The sequence below is a fragment of the Cnephaeus nilssonii genome, assembly GCF_951640355.1.
Source record: "Cnephaeus nilssonii genome assembly, chromosome: 2".
Taxonomy (NCBI): Eukaryota; Metazoa; Chordata; class Mammalia; order Chiroptera; family Vespertilionidae; genus Cnephaeus; species Cnephaeus nilssonii.
Window position 1 is genome coordinate 35,790,504 of NC_137073.1, and position 25,827 is coordinate 35,816,330.

The window sequence follows — 25,827 nt, forward strand, 5'->3', positions numbered from 1 at the left end:
ATACTATTTAGGGAATAATGTCAAGGGAAAAAACTCTACATGTTCAGTACCAGATGCAACCATGGTAGCCCTAACCACATAGTACACGTTAGCTAAATGTAACTGTTTTTAAAAATATATTTTATTGATTTCAGAGAGAAAGGGAGAGGGAAAGAGAGATAGAAACATCAATGATGAGAGAGAATCATTGATTGGTTGCCTCCTGTATACCCCCACTGGGGATCGAGCCTGAAACCTGGGCATGTACCCTGAACAGGAATCGAACCATGACCTCCTGATTCATAGGTTGATGCTCAACCACTGAGCCACGCCAACCAGGCTAAATGTAACTTTTTTTCTGAATAGTTTCTATCCTCAGTAGATTGAACCCAGTGATATAGAGGGCCGACTGTAGCGGAGTTGCAAAAAATTGGACCAGGGTCCAGCTGGTGTGGCTCAGTGGTTGAGTGTCAACCCATGAACCAAGAGGTGACTGGCTGGATTCCTGGTCAGGGCACATGCCCAGGTTTCAGGCTCAATCCCCAGTAGGTGGCATGCAAGAGGCAGCCCATCGATGTTTCTCTCTCTCCATACCTATCCCTTCCTCGCTAAAATCAATAGAAACATTTTTTTTAAAACAGAGCTAAGAAGACCTAGATTCTGCCACTTGGGAACCATGCAGTCTAGGGAAGTCACTTCTCAGCTAAAAATGCAGACAGTCACAACAGTTATGCCTCGTTGGGCTGCTGTGAGAATCAGATGAGACAATAGACTTGAAAGTGTCTTGTAAACTCTTGAGAGATGATTATTTCATGATTGGAGGAAGAGGAGACAGTATTTGGTGGCAGAGTTGTAAAAGTAGATGTCAAGGAAGGTGGTAGATGGGAAGGGAGAATGCAGCAGGTGCTTCTGGGAAGACTCAGCAGTCAGTGGTGACGGTGGCTGAGAGCTCCTGGATGCGCCAGGCACTGCAGGCCTTGCACAAGATGTGCCCATCAAGGGGGTAGCAGCCCTGACATTCACCCTCAGAGGAGAGCAGCAACCCACACTCCTGTTAAGAAAGAAGCAACAGCTTTCCACCAGGCCAAGACCTCTGGGTCCTACTATACCCAGTGAGCCCAGAACCCAAGAACTCCTTTTCCCCTGGCCCAGGCCCCCTCACCTCACACTTGTAACAGCCAATGTGAAAACTGCGATCCAGAGCAACAATTCGCACAGTCTCCTCCTGACCTGGCTCAGGCATGATGGCCCCACCACACACTGAACATCGTGGAGCAAACTTCCTGGGGTACACAAGAGAACCAAGGGGGGTTGTCAAGCCCCAGGGTTGGAGGAGACTAACAATGGAGCCCAGAGAAGGTGGGGCGCAGGAGAGAAGAGGACAGGCCAGGGAAGAAAGCGATGTTAACCAGAACAAGGCATGGCGAGGGTGGGAAGCAGGAGGGGCTGGTTCTGGGACATGAAGAGATGAGAAAGATAGGAAAGGCAGACATCCTGAGACAAAGGTGGGGAATCTAGCCTGACCTGTGGAAGTCCTCAATGCAGTGGATCTGGCTGGTGGCATCCACCGTGAAAGGAATGCCATCCAGTCCGCGGTGGCACACCACACAGGTGAAGCAGCCAGGGTGGTAGGCCTTCCCCATAGCCCGAAGGATCCGGTCCAGGATGGGTTGAGAGCACGTGGAGCACTTCTCCAAGGTGGCCTGTTGGGAAGGAGGTCAGGAAGGTTGGAGTCTGGGGAGGACCACGGCAGCCCCACAGGCATCCTGCCAGCCCACCCATCTGTTTAGCCCCTGCATGTGATTTAGTGAAAGTTGGCTTTGAACAGATCTGAGTTCAAACCTCATCACTGCAACTTCTGGGACAAGTTATGTAGCCTCTCTGAGCTTCAGTTCCCTTCAATATATGCCTTACAGTGTGCTGTGGTTCACACACTCCCTTAACTCTAAAATAAATGCCTCACATTTGTAAGGGGCTGTTGTCCTTCCCCTTTAGGAGCCAGTATTTAGCTGCCTAATTTCTCCCTTCTTGTATATCAGTTTCAGTCCCCCACTGTGAACCCTGTTCCTCATGGACATCTAGTTTCCACCTTGGATGGAAGCCCCTGCCTCTTCTGCTGACCCTGCCCCCAGTCCCAACCACTCACCACGTAGCAGCTCTCACAATACGCCCTCCTCTCCACGGCATAGAAATGTTGGCCCCGAAGCTGGGCACGGCACGTAGAACACACAAAGCAGCCAACGTGGAAGACGCGGTCCAGGGCGACAACCCCGGCCCCATCCCCAACCACGTCTTCTCCACAGCCCCCACATCGGCCTGGGGACAGGGAGGGACAGGGTCAACCTGCACAGGCCAGGAAGCCAGATCGGGTGTCCCTCTGACTCTCCAGTCCCCCACCCTTTTCACCCACCCTCAGACTCAGCTCACCGAAGTACTCCCCACTGGGCAGGTGGCTCATGTCATGCACCAGCTTCTTGGTCAGTCTCTCGAGCTCCTCCTCAGGAGGCTGGCTCAGGGGACCCTGGGAGGTGAGAACCAGGAGTTTGGCACTGCCTCTAGCTCTCAATGCTGTCAAAATACTCGAGGGGGACCAGGAAATTCCTCCCAGAAAGCTCATTGGAGAACATCTCAGGGTCCAAGGGCATGACTTGAAAAGCTAGTGTGTGACTCCAGTCCCCTCCCTCCTACACTTCCTGACCTGCCCCACACCCCTGGGGGGAGGAGGGGAAGTGCGGAGCTCTGACACTCCAGGTCCCTGACAACCAGGACTTAGAACACCACCCCTGCCCCTCCAATCAGTGTCCAGTTGTCTGAGGGCTCCAAATCCCGTTCCCCTGGGCTTACCTGGTGCCCGTACCCACTTCCTCTTCCTCCTCCTAGAGGACTGGAGCTCCCAGCAACCTCCTCTTTACTCCCAAGCCCTGGCTCTCGGTGGCTCCTGTAGCCAGCCCCCCAGACGTCACCTCGGCCTGGGAGAGGAAAGTGGGGGCCCAGCAGGGGCCCGGAGGCCTGAGAGGGTCCCCCCCTTGGAGGGCCACAGCCTCTCACTGGCTGCGCCACCTTCACTTGCACAGGAAAGGCAGGGCCAGCAGGAGTGCTGGCTGTGGCGTAGGAGGCTGGAGTGGGGCCCCCATAGGGGGATGCTGGGAGCAGCGGGGGAGGAACACCCCCTCCATTCGGCTTCAGGGAGCCGGAGCCAGGGCGGTAGGCAGGGGGCTGAGGGGGCTCATAAACCTGGGGAGAAATGCAGACCAAAAGGAGTGAGCAGGCCATTATAGGGCACACATCTGTGGAAACCCACCCCCACCCATGTGTGTGTCACCCAGGGAAGGGCTGGTTTCTGACAAGAGCCCACCCTTGAGTGGCTGACAACCCATAAGCTCTGGTGGCCCAACTCCTGAGCTGGTGTGTGCATCACTTACCTAGGGAGAGAGGGCGGGAGGTGGGGGTGTGCAGGGTGTACAGGGAAGAGATTGGGCTGAGGGAAGGGGGACCAGGGAGAAGGGACAGGGGAAGAATGGGAGGGTCACCTGCCGGTCAGGCCGCCGTGGGGCATGACCTCGACCCCCATCCAGCTCAGCCAACATGTTAGTGAGGGAATCTATCTCAGCATCCAGACTTCCTGGGTGCAGCCGCCCCCTGTCTGGGGGGAGTCCCTGGGGATAGAGCAAAAGCAGGGAGAATGCAAATCACATGGCCTCCTCTCCTGCCCAGGGTGCTATGCACCCCCCCAAATCTGGTTCTTACCTGCGAGCGCTGGGGTGCTCCACGGCACCCCACCCAGGCCGGCCCCCGATCCTCCAATCCCCCGGGGGCCTGGTAACACTGCTCAGATGGGACAGGGCAAAAACTGACCCTGGGGTGGGGCTGGAGTGCTGGGACGAGTTAAAACAGAGTGAAGATGGAGATGGGGAAGGGGACAAGGGTGACACTTGTGGAGGCTGCCCTCTCGGGTCCCTCTTCTCCTCCCACTCCCTCCCACCCACACCCACACCCACACCCACACCCACACCTGGGATCGGAGAATGAGGCCGGAGGGCCGCCGAGGGCAGGGTCCCTAGCTCCAGCCCAGCTTAGGGAAGGGACGGCAGGAGCCGGCTCAGCGGGATGCACTCGGGCTGCCTTACCCGCTCCGTGGGCTGGCGGCGGCCCCGGCGCGCCTCGGGGGAGAGCTCGCCCCGGAGAGGCTCGGGCGGGCTCTGGCTGCCTGGGGGGGAGCCAAGTGGGCCCCGACATGGCCTGGAACCGGGGCTGCACACAGCGGTCAGGGTCCCACGGAGCCCCAGGCCTCTGGCCTGTATCCCTCCTCCCGTCACACACCTCGTCTGGGACTCCAGCAAAGAAACTTTTTCTGGTTTTTTAACGCCCCCTTCCTCCCTAATTTGAGGGAAGGCCACGCCCCCGGTGACGTAAGCGCATTCCTGGGGGAGGGTCACGTGGCCCCCCTAGGCTCTAAACGGCGTCCCTTCCCCCTTACCCCCCTCTCCCCCTCCCCGAGTTGGCCCCCTGCTGTCCAGAAGGGCGGGCTTTCCGCGGGAGCCCCAGTCTGGGGGCTGCGGGCAGCCTGCATCTCCACAAGCCTCCCCCAGGCTGCCACCGCAAGCCCTGCACGTGGCCTCCTCGCCCCTGGGACACTCCAGTGCTCCTCTTTCCCACATGCCCGCCATACAGACCTCTCCCTCTTCCTGTCCCACCTACCCAACCCCCACCCCCCACCAGCAGTGCTTAGCCACAGTAGTGTTTTGGTCTTTTATTCAGTTCAGCAGTTAGAAAAATAAAACAGAACAAAAAACATCACAACCTCAGGGGTCGGTGAGTCTGTCAGGTGAGGGAGAGACTGAGGTAGCCTAGAGTCTCCAGCAGAGACCTAGCCCCCATCAAGGCACCGGTGAGGGGAAGGAGGGGGCAGAGCTGACTCCCTCCCCTGGCTTGGCAGGGACGGCTGCCCTGCAGGAATTAGTGCATCAGGGCCCCTCTCCTAGAGATCCAGAGCTGCCCTAGCCCAGGATCCCCTAATACCTCCACCTGGCCATGTGTCCCATGTTCAGGGCAGGCAGGAGGCAGCCCTTGCCCTCCTCATCTGCTACGAAGGTGGGCTGCCAGACGGGCCACTCTACTTCGGGAACGAGGCATCAGAGATCAGTGCAAGTGACAGGAGTGACACCATGAATGAGCAGCGTGGGGCCCAGATCTCGGCTCAGAATCTCCAGCAGTGCCAGGTAGTGGGGGTATCGGGCGGGATCAGCAGGTGGCCGTGGCAAGTACAGGAAGGTGAGAGCCGTGGTGGGCCCCTCCTCACCATCCCCACCCTCAGGCCCACCAGGCCCTCCTCCTCTGCCACGCCCTTGCTGGGCCCGAACCAGGCAATTGGCGCTGCATGCCAGGGCCTCTGCCTCAGAGTCTCCCCGCCTGCTGTTCACAAAGTCCCCTTCCTCCTCCTCCTCAGGCTCTCCGGACCCAGCCCCATCACCCCACACCACCTCCTGCACCTCAGCCCGGATCCTCAGCTGGCTCAGCAGTGCCCGAAGACGCCCCTCAGCAGCCCCGGGGGCCTCTTGAGGCCCAAGGCACAAGAAGATCCGGAGCCGGGCACTGTGCCAAGCAGGTACCATGCCCAAGATGGTTGCCATCTGCAGCAGGAAGAGGCCACAGACGTCCACGTAGCCAGGGCCACCCCGAGGCCGCAGCAGGTTGAGGGGCCACACATCCACATGATGCTGCTGAGAGGTACTGCCGGACCCCCGGCTCAGCCGCTCAGGGGGCAGGGCCCCGCAGGCCCTTGCCAGAACCACATTCTTGTTCATCTTGAGGGCGTCTACCACTGTGGCCACGTAGTCCTGAGGACTTAGAGCTCGGGGGCTCCCAGGAGCCCGGGGTGGAGGGAACAGGGTACTCAGGGCTAGGGACCCGCCCTCCTGGGTACCATTAGCAGGCTCAGAGAAAGCCGGGTCTGTCAGGAAGTGATCCTGGGGTACAGCATCATCGTAGAAACCCAAGACCAACGTGTTGGGCTTCATGCCACCTGGGGGTAGAGAGGGGGAGGCAGGAAGAAACCAACAGGGATCAGACTCATCAGCTGAGTGTATACCACGCCATACCATCCACTCATACATGCTGATGGCAACATCAGGTGTGACATTTGTTTGTGCTGTGCTTGGGTTCTTAGGGCAACATTATGCAGGTTTGCATAATGAGTTTTAGTTTTCCCAAACACTTTCTCATGCGTTTATTTGATTCCTCTCCATGACTAATCCCCCCCCACTTAAATAGGCTAAGTTTCACCTTAGGATTCTCTTAACTAATGAGCACTTTCAGTGGCAGTAAGATGTATTCACTCCAAGCTTCTAGCAACACACATTTTTCATGATGGGCAATGAGAGTGTGACTCCACTGGGCAGACCGGACCCCTGATTAGTCAAGCTGATGGCCTCGCTGTCCAGGGAAACGGCTTGCAGACTCTGCTGGGGGAGGATGAGCACTGGGTGCTGCACAATCTGTTTCCCTAACGATGGCATGTCCAAAGCGTGATCCCTGGGAAAGGGACAGCTGCCTTCTGCATGCTAACCAGGGGCCATAGCCTGTTGAAAGCACGTGGTGTCTTATTGAACTCATTAATCCTTGAAGCAGTGCTATTTCATAGGGGCTATTTACTCAGTCCCTTTTACAGATAAGGAAACTGAGGCGCAGAGCAGTGAAGTCACCTGCCCGAAGATTCGTGGCTGGTAGAGACACAACGCACTCAGCACCAGAGCCCATTCTCTGAGCCACTGGGCTGGTGTGTGAACCAACCACGCTGCCCGAGTCCCTGCCAACAGCTCCTGGGTTTTCATTTTTGAACAACCCATGTGGAATCAGATAACTCCCCCCTTTAAGAGGGCTGACTCTGAGACCTCTTCTAAGATCCTTTCTCTTGAAACAAATGGGTTGCCAGGAGAATTTGTTTAAAGGAAATTTAAAGGAAATCATTTTGCTTTTATTTGAATCATTTTCTGCAGGATGAATTTCCTAAAAGGTAGGTCTCTTGCTTGGCACAGGTTTCCCCACAAAAGAGATCGGGCCCTCAGATGCTCCAGGATCTATCTCATAATGCTTGATAGCATCCCAAAACACCTCAACACCTGAACTCTAGCTGATCTTACAAATTAAACTAGTCACACCCCCTCTTGAGCATTTGCCAGGGTTCTGATTTACACCCAACAGGGCAATGTCCAACACTTGATCTTTAGCCAGATTCTAAGGGGAGAAGGAATCATGCACTCAGAGAGGGCACAGATGCCAGTGCCAAGATTAAGAAAAAAGGAGGCAGCTGAGCACAGATTTGGAGGAGGCTGGGGTGCAAGGCTAGAGGCCTCAGCTCTACAACAATCACAAGCTGGGAATCTCCCACTCCACCCAAAAGCATCAGCCCCACACACCCTCCGAATCTTTGTGGAGGCCATGGGACAGACCCCCCTACTTTTCCACCCCTTTCAAGGCCCAGCTGAGATACTATCTCATTAAAAACCCTTTGCCGAAACCGGTTTGGCTCAGTGGATAGAGCGTCGGCCTGCGGACTCAAGGGTCCCGGGTTCGATTCCGGTCAAGGGCATGTACCTTGGTTGCGGGCACATCCCCAGTAGGGGGTGTGCAAGAGGCAGCTGATCGATGTTTCTCTCTCATCGATGTTTCTAACTCTCTATCCCTCTCTCTTCCTCTCTGTAAAAAATCAATAAAATATATTAAAAAAAAAAACCCTTTGCTGGCCACATAAGTGCACACTGGTCTTCCTTTCTCTGAACTCGGGTGGTTAGAAACCAGCTGTCACAGATTTGATGGGGCAGCCCCAGCTTCAAATAATACTCCCTTTGTCCCCAGAAATACAAATACAGGCTCTTTGTCTGCAGAGCCTGTGCCCCAATTTTTGGATCAGAAAAAAATAATGTGTCACCCATCTCTAGTCCTTAAGCATCTCTTCCAAGACCCGATCACATACTGTCGTATTATCTTTGCGTGCCACATCTTATCTGCATTCGATTGTGGGTTCATTTTGGGGTTTGCAGTCTGTAGTTTACTCTCTTGGGTGGTGGAGGGGAGGGAAGCAGAGACTGAAAAGGGCCACAGAGGGGTCAGAGGGGATCCAGGGAGGAGAAGCTCACCAAGGCCTGAGATCCGCAGCAGATGCTGAGCCCCCTGGCGCACAGAGGGTGAGAGGGTGAGGTCCACAAAGGCTTTCACTTGGGCCCGGTCCACAAGGCTCAGCCACGCCCCATACTGTGGCTGCACAGGGTCCGAGGGCAGGCAGTCTACGAAGAAGGAAGGCAGCAAATGTGGGCCAAACTCAGGTTCTTTCTCCTAGAGTCCAAACCCCAAGTACGCAGAAGAAAAAGTTTGGGCAGGGCTGTGTGCTGGATGGAGGGGTCATCTGGGAAGAAGCACGAGGCCTCTGGGACTCAAAGAATAACAAGAACGTCTGAGACGAGAAGCAAAGGAGAAGTGGAGGGCAGCTCACCCAGGTCTCCCAGAATGACATGGCCCAGCACATAGAGGCCTCCCTTCTTGAGCTGGTTGGCCAACCGAAGCAGAGGCAGGGCGCCCCGGGGGTTCCCCACCAGGAGCAGCAGCTGGGGTCTCCAGAATTTCACATGATCCTTCCGCACGTCCAGTCGAAGCAGATATTTACGCACCTGGGGACAGGGTGAGGTGGTGGGGAGGAAGGGCTCAACTGGGCAACCTCCACTCAACACCCACCAGACGGGAACCCCAACTCTAGCCGAGGGAAGACGAAGCCTCTTTGTAGGGTGGGCTTTCCCAGACTGCCTCCTCCCCTTCCCACCCTCCTCTGAGATCCCCCAACCTGGTGAAAAAGCAAGGCCTGGCTGACGTAGCCCCAGCTGCTGGGGCCGCCTCGAGCTGTGAGCAGGGCACAAAGCAGGCCCATGAGCAGCAGGGAGCCGCCTGCGGCCCCAGGGCTGATGAGAAACATCATGAGTAGGCAGGAGGCTACCCCCAGCAAGCAGGTGTGCCAGGAGAACAGGCTGAAGGTGGGGCTGCAGGTGGACAGAGAAAAGGAAGTTCACTCAGGGCCAGCCCTGAACACCAGGCCACTCCATTCCATTCCCAGGTTTACCCCCCTTGGTCTGAGTCCTTCCTATTCTTCCTCTTTTTCAGGGGACACAGGCATTCTCTCACCGGAAGTTGGGGGCCGAGGCCCACTCCAGGCTCAGGCAGGACAGGTCCACTGCAGCATAGGCCACCAAGTAGAAGACAGTAACCACGGCAGCCAGTGTGTTCAGCTTCCCAGCTAGGAGCACCAGCTGGACAAGGACCAAGAGGCTGGGCATTTGAGCTACTCCCCACCAAATGCCAATGCATCCTGCCTTGTCATTTACATCTCCCAGCCCACACCTTAGCTCCTCCTGATCCTGCAAGCATACCCAGAGAGGGCTTAGGGTGAGGGGAAGGGCAGGTTAAAGAGAAAGGCTTACCTGTACCAGGCCCCATGAATACAGCACGGCCCCCCAGGGGTTCCCCCCTTGGGATACCACCTTGGCTGGTGCCAAAATCATTCCTGTGCAAACAGAAATGCAGCAGCACATTAGCCTGGGCCAAGCCAAGCACACACTGAGACAGACGCAGAGGGCATGCTCAGAGCTGGGCAAGGAGGCCAGGGACAGCGCACCAAAGAGGTCGTCCTGGGCCAGGGCGTGGAGGATGCGGGAGGCACCAATAAGGGAGCTCATGGAGGCTGAGATGGATGTGGCATAGATGCCGATCAACACCAGTGGGGGCCACAGGCTGATGGCACGAAAGAACCCATAATCCTCCTGCAGCAGGATCCTTCAGGAAGGGAAAGAGGAAGACATGCAAAAGAAATGTGCAGCCCTCTGGGGTCCTTGTGAGAAAAGCACTCACCACATTGTGTGAGGTTAAGAGGTCAGTGTTCTCAACTGATCCAGCTCCTATCTCAAGGACCACAGTAATAGATCAAGTGTGCCCGGCGATAGACTTGACATTCATTGGTTATTGTTGGGCTGCGGTACATGAACAAGGAGCCAACTGTTCATGGAATTTGACTAGAAAGGCATTCCCCACCCTCAAACCAAGTGCTTATAACAGTACCAGCCACATGGCAAATGCTGGCTGCGGGTTTTCTATCAGCACTTAGCCAACCCTCCCATTGGCAGCAGCAGCAGCTCTCTCTCTCTCTCCCTTGGGAGAAACAGTTCCCGTTTTCCCATTTACCCCAACAGCTTGGGTATCTGTCCCCCAGCCTGTGCTCTCTTTGGTGATCCAGGTGCATCAACCTTGTCCCAACAACCCCCTCACTCCCTAGAGGGCCAGGCTCACCCCCTCCCCAGGCACCTGTCACAGGTAAAGCTGGAGAGGAAGAAAAGCAGGATGTAGATGAAAAAGGTGTAGGCAACAGCTACAATGGTGCCCAGAGGAATCGCCCGGCTGGGGTCCTTCAGCTCTCCTGGAGGGAGGGGAGCAGAGGGAGAGAGATCAGCCTTTCACCATCCCCTACATCCCTGAGTCCTCAGCACCCAGGTAGGGGCACAGGGTGGTAGCCCCACACCCCCAAGAGGCTGTAGGCAGGGTCTCACCAGACATGTTGGCCCCAGCCATGATGCCTGTGCAGCCATTAAAAAGGACGGCAAAAACGCTGGCAAAGGTCATCATGGCCCCGGTGGTGTAGTCCTTTGCGTAGCCAGCTGAGGAAGGATTGTTCCCAGGGAGGAGGTGTTACCATCCCTCCGTGATCCAGGGGTCTTGGCCATGCCACCCATTCCTCACATTCCACAACCCCATTTCCCCCACCAAACTCACCAAGACCCCACCCCTGACCCATCATGGCCTGGCTCAGCTCCTCATCACCTCCTACTCCTGTATACACGGTTCCTCCCTCCAGGCCTCATCTATGCTCTTTCTTGAGACACCTTCCTTCCGGGACCTACTTGAATTCCCCAGCCTACCTCGGGCCACCTCCAGTTCCTCCTGCTCCCACCTCCCCAGCCCATACTCCCATCTGGCTCCTCTTGACTCCTCTGTGATTCTTGTCTACTTGAATCACATGCAGTCTATTATGCTACTTAATTGTTTCCTGAATGTACATCTTATCTCTCCAACTAAACAAGTTCCTCTAAGGCAGTGACTGTCTTGCGGTCAACTCTTGCGGCTTGCTGGGCCAAACAGCAGCCAACACACACCGACCAGATCTTATTTAAACTGCTCTGCTCCGAGGCCCAATCTCCTGCCCCCAATTCTCTATGACATCTGTTCTCATGCAGGGATTCCCACACATGCCTGCCCCAGCACCCATGAGCCCAGCTTACCGCCCAAGTTGGCCTTTAGGGTGCTGCTATTGAAGCCGGTGAAGTGGCCAACCTGGGGTGGCAGGGAGGAGCCATTGGGGCCAGGCCGAGGAGTCAACTGGATGACCCTGGGCCCCACAGCCACAAAGCTGACCAGCACTGAGGCCAGGGAACCAGAGACCAGCAGGAATGTGAGGAAGGAGGCACGGGCATAAAGGCCAGCCCCCAGCGTGCAGACCCCACCCACCAGGCCCAGAAGCAGGGAGCCATAAAGCAAACTCCAGCCGTAGCCCTGGGGCAGGACTCGGAGCCCACTGGACCCGGTGGCATCTGCAGAGGAAGAAACAGAGTTAGAAGGCCAGGCCCCTTGGAGGGACCCTAACCATGACACAAAGCAGGAACAGTCCCCCTCTTTGGCCCACCTACCCTCAGGCCATCTTCCCTATTCCCTCACTAAACTTCATCCCAGCATCCAAGCCCTGCCTGGTGTGGCCCACTAATCTTGCAGTCGATTTTAGGGGTATGAGCTGGCCTCTGAGACTAGATGGTAAGCTCCCTGTGGGCCAGCACAGTCTCTTGGACATCTACACATGGCTGGGCACATGGTAAAACCTCAAGAAAGACAAGCTAATGGGGCACTTTGCCCCTCTCCTGGAAAGGGCCTCTTTCCTTCAGGATTCCAGCATCCCAGACCCTGCAAACCCACAGAGCTTCCATGACAAGGGTGGGGAGAACAGACCAGCCCCGAAGACATCAAGCATGGACTCCACCAGCCCCAACAGGGAGACAGCACAGCCACAGACATTAGCCAGGTAGAACATGAGGCCGATGCTGCCTCCAACCTCAGGTCCCAGGGTGCGGCTGATCATGACTACAAGTGGAAACGGGGTGAGCGTTAAGGGAAAAGGAGCATGCGGAAGGGCCCTGGCACAGAGCATTCTGCAGCTGACCCTACAGGTCTGGTCTTCCTGCCTGTGTTCCCAGGGGGCAGCCACTCCCTAGCCTGTGGCTTCACACAAGGTCCTGGTGCTCTTGAATTCCAGTTTCCTCCCCTGTAAAATGAATGCGATCTAATCAACAGGACTGTTAGGAGGACCAAAATGACAGCTGGAAGATACCTGGTGGACTTGAAAGTGGCACTAACATGTAAAGCCATGTGGGTCACCTTCCCCATATCAGCCTGCCTCCAGAACATTCATTAGAACTTGCTTCCTCCTGCTCTGCCCGCCAAGGGATGGAGAGAGTGACCCCTTCGTCCTCCCTACAAGATGGAAGAGCCCAGACCCCAAATCCATCAATATTGGAGGATACAGTAGGCTCCACCGCCCCGAACAGCTCCGTTGGTGGCAATGGCACAGACAGAGAGGACAGTGAGCGCCAGGATGAAGTAGGCAACCAAGAGCATGGCCAAAGCCTGCAGCAGCCCAGCATGGCCCACCACGAACCCTGGAACATGAGTGGCAAAGCAGGTCAGAGGGTGACTTACTCCCACCACTCCCCACCCCTCACCCACTGGTCTTCAATAACCTCCATCCCTTCCACAACCTCATCCCAGACCCCCTGCTCCCCACTTCACCCCCTATAAGCCCCTCCCCACATCCACTCACCAATCCTCAGGAAGACAACTATACTGAACATGGACAGGACGGTGGGCACCACCACGCCCAGGAAGGTGGAGAGCTTCCGGGCAGATTCACCTCCAAGTCCTCCAGCCCCATTAGCAGGGAAGGCAACCCCCTCCTCCCCCAGGAGCCGGTAGGCCAGCAAAGGAGAGTTTTCACTGGCCATGGCTGAGAGCAGGTAGAGGAGCCAGCGATGGATTATGAGACCTGCACAAGAGAGTGTGCTGAATGGAAAGCAGCTCCACTGAGCTCCCCCTGCCCCCCAAAATACACCTCTAAGCAAACACCCAGATGCCTTACACCCAAAGGGAGAGCTGCAAGGAAACATACATACATAAAGAATTAGTGGGGGGGCTGACTGGCCCTGGCCACTGCCCCAACAATGGCAGGATTTGAGTATCAAGGCCCATTTCAGCTTTTGAGGACCACACCTTCCCCCACAGCCCTGAGACGAGGGATGACAGTGGTTCTGGGAAGGGGCAAAGATTCTCTTCCTCCTTAACTAGCCGTAGAAGAGGAAGCAAATCCCCCAAAAGGGAAGTGAGTTAAGGGCAGGAAGCCCTGCTCACCCCCTCCTCCGCAGTAACGAGACGACCCCCTCCCATGCAGTCGCCTAACGTCAATAAGAAACTTCCAAACCATCCCACACCCCACCCTCCGTCAACCCTCTTCCTCAACCCATCTTAAACAAGCTCCTCTTTTCCTTGGCCCATCAGATGCTTCTCACCACATGAGGCACCCCCCCCCCCCCCCCCAAATACACTCATCGACTACCAAAACAGAAAACACAGGCAGGCAACACAAGGTGGATCCTCCTTCCCCCACTGGTTCCTGCCCACTTTCTCCCGGGGCGGGTAGGAGGGGGCCGCGATCCCCTTCTCCCCTGCCATGAGCACCCCCACAGCCCGGGTGCGGCAGAGCGCTCACTCACCCACCCAGAGGACGCAGCTGCTCGGGGGTGACCCCCGAGAGCCAGAGGGGTCCGCTGCGGGCGGAGGGGGAACGAGCGCCGGAAAAGACAGCTGCGGCTACCGGGATGCCAGGCCGGGAGCCTGCCCCCCCCCCCCCCGCACACGCGCCCATTGGTCCCGGGGTCCGGCCCCGCCCCGTGGGCGCGTCCTGAAAAGCCCCGCCCCTCCTAGGCTCCATTGGCCGGCGCGTCTCCCTCTCCACGTGCACCCGGGATGTTACCTGGGTTGCCCCTCAGGCGCGCGTCTCCTGGTGGGTGTAGGCCTGGGTTCCCACAGCACCCATCACCCTGATGCAAACAAGCGCCCGCTGCCCGAGCAGGACCCCACTCCGAGCTCGGAGGCGTCCGGGAGAGCCACCGCTGAAAGGGGCGTGTGGTTACGGCTGCCGACAACCTGCATGTGGGCGGGGTCGCGACACCTGGCCTAGGTTTGTCGCCAGGACCGCGGGGTCTCGTGGGTCCATGCCTTCGGGGGACCTAATCCAGCCTCTTGAATCTCCGGAATGCCCGTGGGGTCCTGGCCTCATTCCTCACTCCCGGTGTCCTTCCCTAGCGCCCGATCCAGCCCACCAGCTGCGCTTTTTCCTTCCGCCACCGGAGGGAGCCATTGCCGCGCAGGCCATGATCGGTCCTCTCCGTCTGCCGCCTGCTTTTGTGCCTTCTTTCATGGGGATGTGGTGTTCCCCTCTAGCAGAAATTAGAGGATTTGTGAACCTCCTGGAGTTAGGACCCCCTTTTCATTCTCTTCAGGTACCAGCAACATCACCACATGGCAACGTTTTTCATCTGTAAACTGGGGATTAACTAAAATCTCCCACATAAGGTTACTATGAGAATTAAACAAACTAATAGGCACTTGAGAACAATGCTGACATGTTCAATGTTATCATTTGCATGCAGTACCTCATTAAATATACATCACCACTCTGTGAGGTAAGTAGGTACTGCTATTATTTCCATTTTTCATTAGGAAATTGAAGCTTAGAGAGCTTCAGTAATAAATTCCTAACTTTCCTTTATGGTTACACTGTCATTTGAGCCTCAGAAAATGACCACTTTTCCTCCCACTCATCTTTGGCTGTATATTATCTGCAACATTTACTTAGGAGAGGAAGGGGCTCAAACCAGCCGAAATGTGACCAGGAAGAGGTCTCATGAGTAGTTAAACTGCGGCATTTTCAGTGGTCATCTCTGCTGCCCACGACACGGAGTGTGACTCCTGGATCTCACCAACACCACCCCTGCCACAGTGTTTGCTGATTTCAACATCCACATTGATGAGACTTCCAACACCCTGGCCTGGCGGTTACTTAAATTCCACTTCCACCCTGGCCGGTTTGGATCAGTGGATATAGCATCGGCCTGCGATTGAAGGGTCCCAGGTTCAATTGTGGCCAAGGGCACATACCTGGGTTGTGGGCTCATTCCCCAGTGTGGGGCATGCAGGAGGCAGCAAATCAATGATTCTCTCTCATCGTTGATCCTTCTATCTCTCCCTCCCTCTCCCTCTCTGAAATCAATAAAAATATTTTTTAAAAAAAATAAATTCCACTTCCTCATAGATCTTACCCTCACCCTACCCAATGGTCATACCTAGACTTTGTCCTTATCAATAACTGCAGTCATTCTTTTTTTCTTTTCCTCCCTCGCTCCCTTCTTTCCTTCCTTCCTTCCTTCCTTCCTTCCTCCCTCCCTCCCTCCCTCCCTTCCTTTCCAACTTAGAGCATGACAATCAGCACACAGTCTCTGTCCACCCCTCAATAAGTTCATCATCTGTGGTTTCTGGAAACTCTAGAGGCCTAAGGAGTTGTCCCCAAACGACCCAGACATTTCAGAATGAGGACTCAACAATCCACCAAAAGTCTCCCCTCCTGCCTACTGCTTTAATTTCTGCATCTCCCATTTTGGCAAGAATTATAGTGCCAAGCTCCCCCACTCAAGGTCCTCATGGCCCAAGTACTCCTGGACTCCAATCTAGATTAGCACTAAACCCAGAAATAATTCATGGCTTGAAAATTGTCAGGCCCGCCCCCCACTCCCCCAGCCCAGCTTCCACCCCAATGCCACTCACCAGCCGACAGGTTGGCTCAAGGCCAACCACAGGCCTCTGTGTTTCCCAAAAATATGCCTAATTTTCAGAACCCACTGTGTCCCTGTACTCCCAGAACAGGTCTTCCCTCTTTCTGTTCACCTTATCTAGTAGACCTGTTGAGTAAAAATTAACTGGCTGTTTGTTAAAATGATAAGAAAGACTTTATTTAGAACTATTGCAATAGGTGTCAAGACTACCATAATAGGGGAGTGAAGTAAGCTCAACCCCCAAATACAGCAAATTTTATACCTAACAAGCAGGATGAGGGGGCCAGTAAATGGAAAATTACTGCAAGGAAATACCATGAATAGGGGGAGTCTAACTAAAAACACTAAATAGGATTCTTGCTGAAAACAGGCCAGGGTGACCAGATATCAAAACATCAGTTATCACCTGGCTGGTGTAGCTCAGTGGTTGAGCATCTACCTATGAACCAGGAAGTTGAGGTTTGATTCCCAGTTGTGGGGCACGATCACCAGTGGGGGGCCTGTGGGAGGCAGCCCATCGATGATTCTCTCATCATTGATGTTTCTATCTCTCTCCCTCTTCCTTCCTCTCTGAAATTAATACAAATATACAATATATTTTTTAATTAAAAAAATGATATCAGATATCTCTCTAAATTGGGCTGGGCAGGCCCAGCAAGGATGGGGGAAGGGGGGAGCAGTCAAGGTCAAGACCTAGTCCAGAAGAGGGTTCAGAGGAACCTGACTGAAATTTGGTTAAGGAGAGGTCAATCCTCGACTTCACTGAATTCCCAATCCATTGATCCTGCCCTCTTTCCACTCTCCCACTCACTTCCTTTTTTACCCAGCTTAAAGGTCAGAGTCAGTGAAAAGCACTCCCTTGCCTCTCTCTCACTTAGTTACACCTCCTGGCAAAACCACAGCCCTGGTAAACAGTTTTTCGTCTACCCTGATCCTGCCCAAGCAGCTGAATGTAGCTGGTGAAAACACCCAACTATGGCAGCCAGTCTCATTTCAAATTCATGACCATGAAACATAACTGGGTCCTTAATGCTGCCCAGCACTCAGACAGGATTTCCCTAGTCCATTTACTCTCCCACACTCCTACATGGCTATTAAATTTTCACCTCTCTCCTCAACCATCCAGTGCTTCCCTCACTGTTCTCACTCTCAGCTCACTGCCTTCTTTCCCAATTGAGAGAATAGAAGCCATCAGATGATACTCTAAGAGCTCCTATCTCCCCTCCCTCCTGTTACTAAGGATGAATTCATCATACTCCCAGTTAAGGATAACCAGCCACTAGGTCCCATGTCATCATTTTGTTTCCCCTTTCCATTTAGTCATTCCCACTAGTATAAATATGCTTTTATTTATCTTGTCTTAAAAGAAAACAAATTTTCTTGAATCTACTACACTCCCCCATCATCACTCTATTTCTTTGTTGTTAATTCCTTATAGCAAAACTTCTTATGAGCTGTCTATACTAGTCACTTCCAATCCCCTCCTCTGTTTCTTCTTAAAATCACTACACTTAGGCTTTTGCCCCCCGCACCCCCCAGCAAAAGGGAAACTGCTCATCAAGTCAACAGTGACTTCCAGTTGGCCAGTCCTCATTTTACTAAACTACCAGCATCATTTGACATACTTCATTACTACCTTCTCCAACACCTTCTCATGTGGCTCATAGATTTCCTCCTGTTCTCTCTCTCATGCTGGTTCTTCCTCAACTCTCCTCCTTTTTAAAAATAAAATAAAATAAGATTTAAAATATATATATATATTATTTCAGATGAAGGGAAAGGGAGAGAGAAAATAGAAACATCAATGAGGAGAGAGAATCATTGATTGGCTGCCTCCTGCATGCCCTCTACTGGGGATCTAGCAGCAACCCAGGCATGTGCCCTTGACCGGAATTGAACCTGGGACCCTTTAGTCCCCAGGCTGAGCCACTGAGCCAAACCAGCCAGGGTAAAAAGCTGAAAGCTTTTCTTCTAAGACCAGGAACAAGACAAGGATGTCCAGTCTCACTACTCTTATTCAACATAGTGCTGGAAGTCCTAGCCAGAAGAATGAGGCAAGAGAAATAAATAAAAGGCATCCCAGTAGGAAATGAAGAAGTAAAACTCACTTTTTGCAGACAAATGATCCTGTATATAGAAAACCCTAAAGACTACACCAAAATAACTATTAGAAACAATAAACAAATCAAGTTGCAGGATACAAAATCAATGTGCAAAAATCCATTGCCTTTCTGTATACTAACAACAAAACTTCAGAAGAAGAAATGGGAGAAATAATTCCTTTTGCAACTGCAACCAAAAGAATAAAATACCTAGGAATAAATTTAACAAGGAACATGAAAAACCTATACACTGAAAATTATAAAGCATTATTAAAAGAGATTGAAAAAGACACAACAAAATGGAAAAATATCCCATCTTCATGGATTGGAAGAATCAACATAGTTAAAATGGCCATATTACCCAAAGCAATATATAGATGTAATGCAATCCCCATCAAAATCCCAATATCATCTTTTAAAGAAATAGAATGAGAAATCATCAGATTTGGCCTGGGCCAGTGTGGCTCAGTTGGTTGGAGCGTCAACCTGTACACCAAAAGGTGGCAGGTTTGATTCCCAGTCAAGGCATGTGCAGGAGGCAACCGATCAATGTTTCTCTCTTACATTGATGTTTCTTTCTCACACTTCCTCTCTCTAAAAACCAATAAAAAATAAATAAAAAAAAAAGAGGAGCTTGTTTTGCCCTAGCTGGTTTGACTCAGTGGCTGTAGCCTGAAGGGTCCCGGGTTGAATTCCGGTCAACGGCACATGCCCAGGTTGCAGGCTCAATCCCCAGTAGGGGGTGTGCAGGAGGCAGCTGATCAATGATTCTCTATCGTTGATGTTTCTCTCTCTCTCCCTCTCCATTCCTCTCTGAAATCAATAAAAATACATTTTTTAAAAAAAGAAAGAAAAGAGAAATCATCAGATTTCTTCACAAAAGACCCCAAATAGCCAAAGCAATGCTGAGAAAAAAAGAACAAAGCTGGAGGTAACATGCTACCTGATTTCAAATTATACTACAGAGCTACGATAATCAAATCAGTGTGGTATTGGCAGAGAAACAGACACACAGATCAATGGAACAGAACAGCGAGCCCAGACATAAAACCACATGTATAGGGACAGATAGTGTTCGACAAAGGAGCCGGAAACACGCCAAGGAGTAGACAGTCTCTTCAATAAATGATGCTGGAGCCCTAGCTGGTTTGGCGCAGTGGATAGAGAGTCGGTCTCTGAACTGAAGGATCCTTGGTTCGATTTTGGTTAAGGGCACATGCCCCGGTTGCGGACTTGATCCCCAGTGGGGGGCGCGCAGGAGGCAGCCAATCAATGATTATCACTCATCATTGATGTTTCTATCTCTCCCTCTCCCTTCCTCTCTGAAATCAATAAAAATATATATTTTAAAAATAAATATAATAATAAATGGTGCTGGGAAAACTGGAAAGCCACATGCAAGTGAATGAAATTGGACTGCAGTTTGTTCCCATGTACAAAAATTAATTCAAAATGGATCAAAAACCTAAATATAAGACCCAAAATAATAAATTACATAGAAGAAAATATAGATACCAAATTTATGGACCTTGGTCATAGAGAACATTTTATGAATTTGGCCCCAAAGGCAGGGGAAGTAAAGGCAAAAATCAATGAGTGGGCTATAACAAACTAAAAAACTTCTGCACAGCAAAAGAAATTGTCAACAAAACAAAGAGGCAGCCAACCAGATGGGAGATGATATTTTCAAGCAGTAGTAGCTCTGACAAAAGTTTTCAATTTCCAAAATATATAAAGAATTCATAAAACTCAACACCAAACAAACAACCCATTCAAAAAGTGGACAGAGGACCTGAAAATACACCTCTCCCAAGAAGACATACAGCCAATAGGTATATGGAAAGATGTTCAGCAATCAGGGAAATGCAAATCAAAACTACAATGAGCTACAACCTCACACCTGTTAGAGTGCCCATTATCAACAAGACAAGCAACAACAAGTGTTGGAGAGGTACAACCACTATGGAAAGCAGTCTAGCGATTCCTCAAAAAATTAAGAATAGAGCATAAAACCCAGCAATTCCTCTTCTGGTTATAAATCCAAAAACCTCGAAACATCGTATTTGCAAAGATATATACACCCCTATGTTCACTGCAGCATTATTCACGGTGGCCAAGGCATGCAAACAACCAAAGTGTCCTGAGATAGAGGACTGGATAAAGAAGTGGTAGCCCTAGCCAGTTTGGCTCAGTGGATAGAGCGTCAGCCTGCAAACTGAAGGGTCCCAGGTTGTGGGCTCCATCCCCAGTAGGGGGCGTGCAGGAGGCAGCTGATCAATGATTCTCTCTCATCATTGATGTTTCTATCTATGTTTCTATCCTTCCTCTCTGAAATCAATAAAAAAATATTTTTAAAAAAGAGAGAAGAAGCTAAGAACCATATGATTTCACTCATATACTGGATATAAAACTGAAAGTCATGAACACAAACCTCAGTGTGGTGGCTGCCAGAGGGAAGGGGTGGGGGGAGAAGTGGGTCATAATATATGGTTACAGGAGAAGATCTCACCTTGGGTGGTGGGCACACAGTGCAATATACTGGTACAGATCTTACATCATAGAAACCCACACCTGAAACCTATATGTTCATGTTGACCAATGTCACCCCAATAAATTTAATTTTTTAAAAAAGCACAACCTTGATCTGCTGCCTCCTGCATGCTCCCTACTGGGGATCAAGCTCACAATCCCAGCATGTGCCCTGACCGGGAACTGAACCGATAACCTTTTAGGTGCATGGGATAATGCACAACCAATTGGCTCACACAGGCCAGGGCCCATCTCTCCTCTTTAACTCAGGAGCACCCCAAGGTGTTGGAGAAACAGTTAAGAGGTCACTGTAGACTGGCAGCTCTATTTAGGACTGAAGCTCAATCCTCAGATTTCTTTTCACCATTTATGCCAAGCATGTCAAACTCAAAGGCTAACACAGGCCAAATAAAAAAGATTTAAGTTTATGTGGGCCGCAAAAAAACAAAAGCTTCAATTTTCATATAAACATAGTTTTATTTCGATAGAGACATGCTGAATACAAAGGGCTGAAATAAATGAGTAATCATTAACATAAAATAATAGAACATTTTACTAATAAAAATTAATTTTTCTTGAACATTAATTTGCCAGACACTGAATAACTGCACAAATTAATAAGCATAATGCAAATAAACCTATTTTTTATTGTTCTCTGAAAGCAAATATTTCCTGTTGCACACATCAAACAAGTCAGTCCAAGACTAATCGTTTGCTGCTAGTATTAGTGGAGAGAAATAGTGTGCCTGCACATAAGGCGTGTAAGGGAAATGAATGCAACACAATTACTAGTATAGTAATCAGTCATTAGTGAACATTGTAGTTCGTTATTAATAATTATGTATAACAGGATATTGTAAAAATTAAGTTACAAATTTTTTATTAAAACATTTCTTACAGCTGAAACCGGTTTGGCTCAGTGGATAGAGCGTCGGCCTGCGGACTGAAAGGTCCCAGGTTCGATTCGGTCAAGGGCATGTACCTTGGTTGCGGGCACATCCCCAGTAGGGGTTGTGCAAGAGGCAGCTGATCGATGATTCTCTCTCATCGATGTTTCTAACTCTCTATCCCTCTCTCTTCCTCTCTGTAAAAAATCAATAAAATATATTTTTTTAAAAAAATTTCTTACATACCATTATATTGGCTGAGCCACAAAAATATTCGTTGTGGGCCACATGTGGCCCAAGGGCACGAGTTTGACATGCTTGATTTACATCACTTCTGATGATCTCATTCAATCTTATAGTTTTAAATGCTATCTATCTAAATATATAAAAGCCTAAGCGACCATCGCAACCGAACGGATGACTGAACAGGCTGCGTGAGGCGACCAGGCCCACAGGGGGGCAGTTGGGGGCGACCAGGCTGGCAGAGGGGGGCAGTGAGGGGCGACCAGGCCAGCAGGGTGGGGCAATAAGGGGTGAACAGGCCGGCGGGGGGCTGTTAGGGGTGACCAGGCCGGTGGGGGGAGCAGTTGGGGGCGCCCAGGCTGGCAGGGGGGCAGTTTGGGGTGACCAGGCCAGCAGGGGGGGCCAGTTAGGGGTGATCAGGCAGGCAGGCAGGTGAGCAGTTAGGAGCCAGTGGTCCTGGATTGTGAGAGGGATGTCCCGGATTGGAAAGGGTGCAGGCTGGGCTGAGGGCCCGCCCCCCCCCCCCCATGCACAAATTTCATGCACTGGGCCTCTAGTCTATATATAGAAAAGCCTAATATGCAAAGTGTCCCCTTGGGAGTTAGACTGGCCTGAAGTTTGATGGTTCACTATGACATGCGCTGACCACCAGGGGGCAGCGTGGAATGAAGGAAGGCCCCAGACGGCAGCTGGGGAAAGGAGGCCCCGGCCAGTAGCCGCTAGGGACTCTACCCATGCACGAATTTTGTGCACTGGGCCTCTAGTCTCTATAATAATGTCCCCAAGAGTATAACTCCAGCCCAGATCTCTACTTTGAATTTCAGACTCTATGTCCAACTACATACTAACTTCTCTGCTTGGACATCAAACAGGCAACTCAAACTCGGTATGTCCAAAATCAAATGCTTAAACTTATCCCCACAACCTGCTCCTTTTCTGATCCTCCCACCCTGGTTGTGGTTGAATGTTCTTTCTCATGCCCAACATCCAACTCATTAGCAATTCCTTTGCCTCTACTTTTAAAATATAAGCAGTATCCAATATCAAACCACATCCTACCACCCTACTACAAGCCACCATCATCTCTTTTTTTAATATATATTTTTATTGATTTCAGAGAGGAAGGGAGAGGGAGAGAGAGATGGAAACATCAATGATGAGAGAGAATCATTGATAGGCTGCCTCCTGCACGTCCCCCACCAGGGGGATCGAGTCCGCAACCCGGGCATGTGGCCCTGACTGGAATCGAACCCGGGACCCTTCAGTCCACAGGCCCACGCTCTATCCACTGAGCCAAACCAGCCAGGGCCCACTATCAACTCTTAACCTGCATTACTGCACTAGTCCCCTAACTGGTTTCCTACTCTACCCTTGCCCCTACAGTCTATTCTCAATAGAGCAATTAGAGTGATGTTATTAAAGCAAATATTAGTCATGACGCTTCTCTTTTCAAAACTCTCCAATGGTTTCCCATTTTCCTCAAAGGAGCAGCCAAAGGCCCTTATGCATAGGGTATCCGTACTCACCTCCTGATTCACTGACCTCAGTCCTACTGTAAGTTTGTGCCTGTTGCCTTGTCACATGTATTGGCAGCGTTTCCTTTGCTCAGTCATGACCCAGAGTGGTCTATGCATTCCATTATACGGCCAACCTGCCCATGAAGCCCTCCCCGAGTCAGCTCCTTCCCCACCCGCTCTGCTCACCGGCTCCCGCCCACGGTGGCCTCGGGCCTGTGCCTAGAACGTGCTGTGGCTCCCAGGGCGTGGGCCTCCTTTGTCTTTTTTTTTTTTTTTTTTTATAGAGAAGAAGGGAGAGGGATAGAGAGATAGAAACATCGATCAGCTGCCTCCTGCACACCTCCCACTGGGGATGTGCCCGCAACCAAGGTACATGCCCTTGACCGGAATCAAACCTGGGACCCTTCCGTCCGCAGGCCGACGCTCTATCCACTGAGCCACACCGGTCAGGGCCTCCTTTGTCTTCTGAACTCAAATGTTACCTTTAGTGAAATCTTTGCCGCCAACCCCATTTAAAATGGAGCCATGCTTTCCTTCCTATCCCTTTTCCTACTTTTTTTTTTTTCCTTGTAGCCCTGGCTTAACACCATCTAATCTATGTCGTTTACTTGTTCATCTTGTTCGTTGACTGCCTCCTCTCGAGGTAGAGTTAAGCCCCACGAAAAAGTAACTTTTGCTTTCCTCGCGGCTGCACTTGGAACAGCCCCTGGCTCTCGGGTGCACCCCGAATCGCCCTCCTTCCCGGGCTGCAGGGACCCTGCAGGGCCGGGGGCTCCTCCTCACGTGAGGGGTGAGGGCAGCGGCCCCGCCCCGCCTGCGGGGGAGGGAAGATGGCGGCGCCCAGAGGGAGGGCCGCGAACGAGAGGCCGCCGGCCCGCTAGAGCGTCCACGCCGCGCCCTCTCTGCGGTGGCGTCCTGGGAAGGCGCGAATTCCGGGCTTCCGTGCCGGTCCTCGTCGTCACCATTGTTCCAGGGCGCTGCGGGGAGCGGAGCTACTCCTCCGCGGTGGCTCGGTCAGACCTGCCTGGCGCCTCCCACCGGAGGGGATCCCCGGGGTCTGAGGCGTGTAGGGCGAGCGGGTCAGATTTAGTACCATGGTTTTTCTCCCCTGGTGTTGGCTCCCGGCTCAGACTTGGTGACTTCCGAGTTTCGGTCCAGTCACCGGTTCTAAGGGTCCCCCGACACAGACCCCGTCCGCCCCCCAGGGGCGAGGACGTCCAATGCGCCCACCCCCGGAGAGCCCCACTCCGAGTGCAGGCTCTAAACGCTCATTCCTGGGGGCCCACCCTCCGTGCCCCAGCCGTGAGCTCCCCAGGGTTCCATCTAAGGAGTCCGGACCCCCTCCCGCCGGCCCCTGGGGCAGATGAGCCCTCGGCCACCGCCCCTATAATTTCCTGCAGACCCAGCAAACAAAAGGCTCGGGAAGAGAGGCGAGGCTGCGCGGGGCGCCCTTCCTGCAGGAACAGCTGATGGAGCACACGGGCCCTGGAGGGAGCGCAGGGGAGGGATGGAATTCTAGGGTTCCTGTGGGACCGCAGTGGGAGGCCAGACTCTAGATCTCGGGGAGGTAGGGAGTCCAGGGATGTGGATGTGGAGGGCCCAGGCATGTCACCTGAGTTTGCTGGGCTCTCCTAGGTGCCCACTGCCTTGTGGGAGTGATGTCAACCTTAGGGAATGGAGGGGGTGGAGGAACGCGGGTTCAGGTGAGTTCTCGGGGCCCCGCGGAGGCTGGAAGGGTGGGGGCTGGGAGAAGCCCGAAGCCCTGCGTCATCTCCTCTGGGGCCCAGCCTACAGCCCCCTGGCCTGACCTGCTACCCTCGGTGCTGGCCCCACCCAAGCGTGATTTCCTGCTCCTCCCCAGGCACAGAGCTTTCCCTTGCCAAGCTCCATGAACCAGCCCAGGAGCTTCTTGTCCCTTCAGGACCCTGATAGCCTATCCCCCAGCCACAAATAGTCCTTCTTAAATTCCCTCCGACAGCCAATGTCCCTGCCCCATTCCTGTCAAGGACACAATGGTAAGGGAAGGGCCACATCCAGTGGGTGGGGGGATGTTGGCATGGAGGGGGGGCTTGGCCTCATATCCTGTCAGGCTGCCAAGGGAAGAGAGGAAACAAAAGACTTCCCCCTGCTGGGACAATGAGCCTCCCACTACCTCTCCCCCTTTCTACTCCAGCCCGCCCCCCCCTCCCCCCCCCCCAACAACAGCCTCTCCCTTTTAGCTCTGACCTCCAGCCTCTTTGCCTCCTTCTAACCACCACCTCCTTGCCCTCAGGTAGCCTTGGCCTCTGCTGTGAGCTCTGCCCTTCCCCTTCCCTCCTTCTTATCAGGCCCCTCTAATGCTCATTCCCAGTCCTAGCTGTTTCAGTCCCCTGCTATCCCATTAGTGCTCAGGGGCCCTTCTTCTATCCCCAGCACCAAGATTAGAGGCTGGATGGGCAAGACTCTGGTGAATGCGGGGTGGGGGGGGGGGGGGAGGTCACACCCCTTTCAAGGCTAGTGCAAAGTAGAAGCTCTGCCGGAGAAAGGCTTCAAGTCTGAGGGAGGGACATGCCCTCGGCCTGGCCTGGGTGAGAGGAAGAAGGAACGGGCCTGGGAAGTGGGGCTGGAA

The 25,827-nt window shown here is 52.7% G+C and overlaps 2 protein-coding genes across 5 annotated transcripts; both read right to left on the reverse strand.

Annotated features, from left to right (window-relative positions):
• Positions 1-99: 99 nt before the first annotated feature.
• On the reverse strand, positions 100-4,393 carry TRIP6 (thyroid hormone receptor interactor 6). 2 transcript variants are annotated; one of them, XM_079786233.1, is made up of 9 exons: positions 4,107-4,393; positions 3,727-3,854; positions 3,510-3,635; positions 2,824-3,213; positions 2,407-2,500; positions 2,126-2,295; positions 1,504-1,682; positions 1,142-1,262; positions 100-1,030 (listed from the first exon to the last, which is right to left on the reverse strand). In XM_079786233.1, exons 1-9 carry the CDS (start codon positions 4,213-4,215, stop codon positions 899-901), a joined length of 1,449 nt encoding a protein of 482 aa, XP_079642359.1. In that variant the 5' UTR covers positions 4,216-4,393; the 3' UTR covers positions 100-898. The 2 variants fall into 2 exon arrangements, with proteins under 2 accessions (XP_079642359.1, XP_079642360.1); XM_079786234.1 differs by having other exon boundaries at positions 3,992-4,393.
• A 329-nt stretch (positions 4,394-4,722) lies between these two features.
• Positions 4,723-13,934, reverse strand: SLC12A9 (solute carrier family 12 member 9). Of its 3 annotated transcripts, XM_079786165.1 has the most exons (15): positions 13,824-13,934; positions 12,878-13,099; positions 12,582-12,716; positions 12,010-12,141; positions 11,518-11,600; positions 11,292-11,343; positions 10,563-10,670; positions 10,321-10,432; positions 9,638-9,795; positions 9,444-9,526; positions 9,148-9,272; positions 8,813-9,005; positions 8,468-8,642; positions 8,115-8,261; positions 4,723-6,001 (listed from the first exon to the last, which is right to left on the reverse strand). In XM_079786165.1, exons 2-15 carry the CDS (start codon positions 13,056-13,058, stop codon positions 5,112-5,114), a joined length of 2,574 nt encoding a protein of 857 aa, XP_079642291.1. In that variant the 5' UTR covers positions 13,059-13,099; positions 13,824-13,934; the 3' UTR covers positions 4,723-5,111. The 3 variants fall into 3 exon arrangements, with proteins under 3 accessions (XP_079642291.1, XP_079642290.1, XP_079642289.1); XM_079786164.1 differs by having other exon boundaries at positions 11,292-11,600; positions 13,828-13,934; XM_079786163.1 differs by having other exon boundaries at positions 11,292-11,600.
• Positions 13,935-25,827: the final 11,893 nt, after the last annotated feature.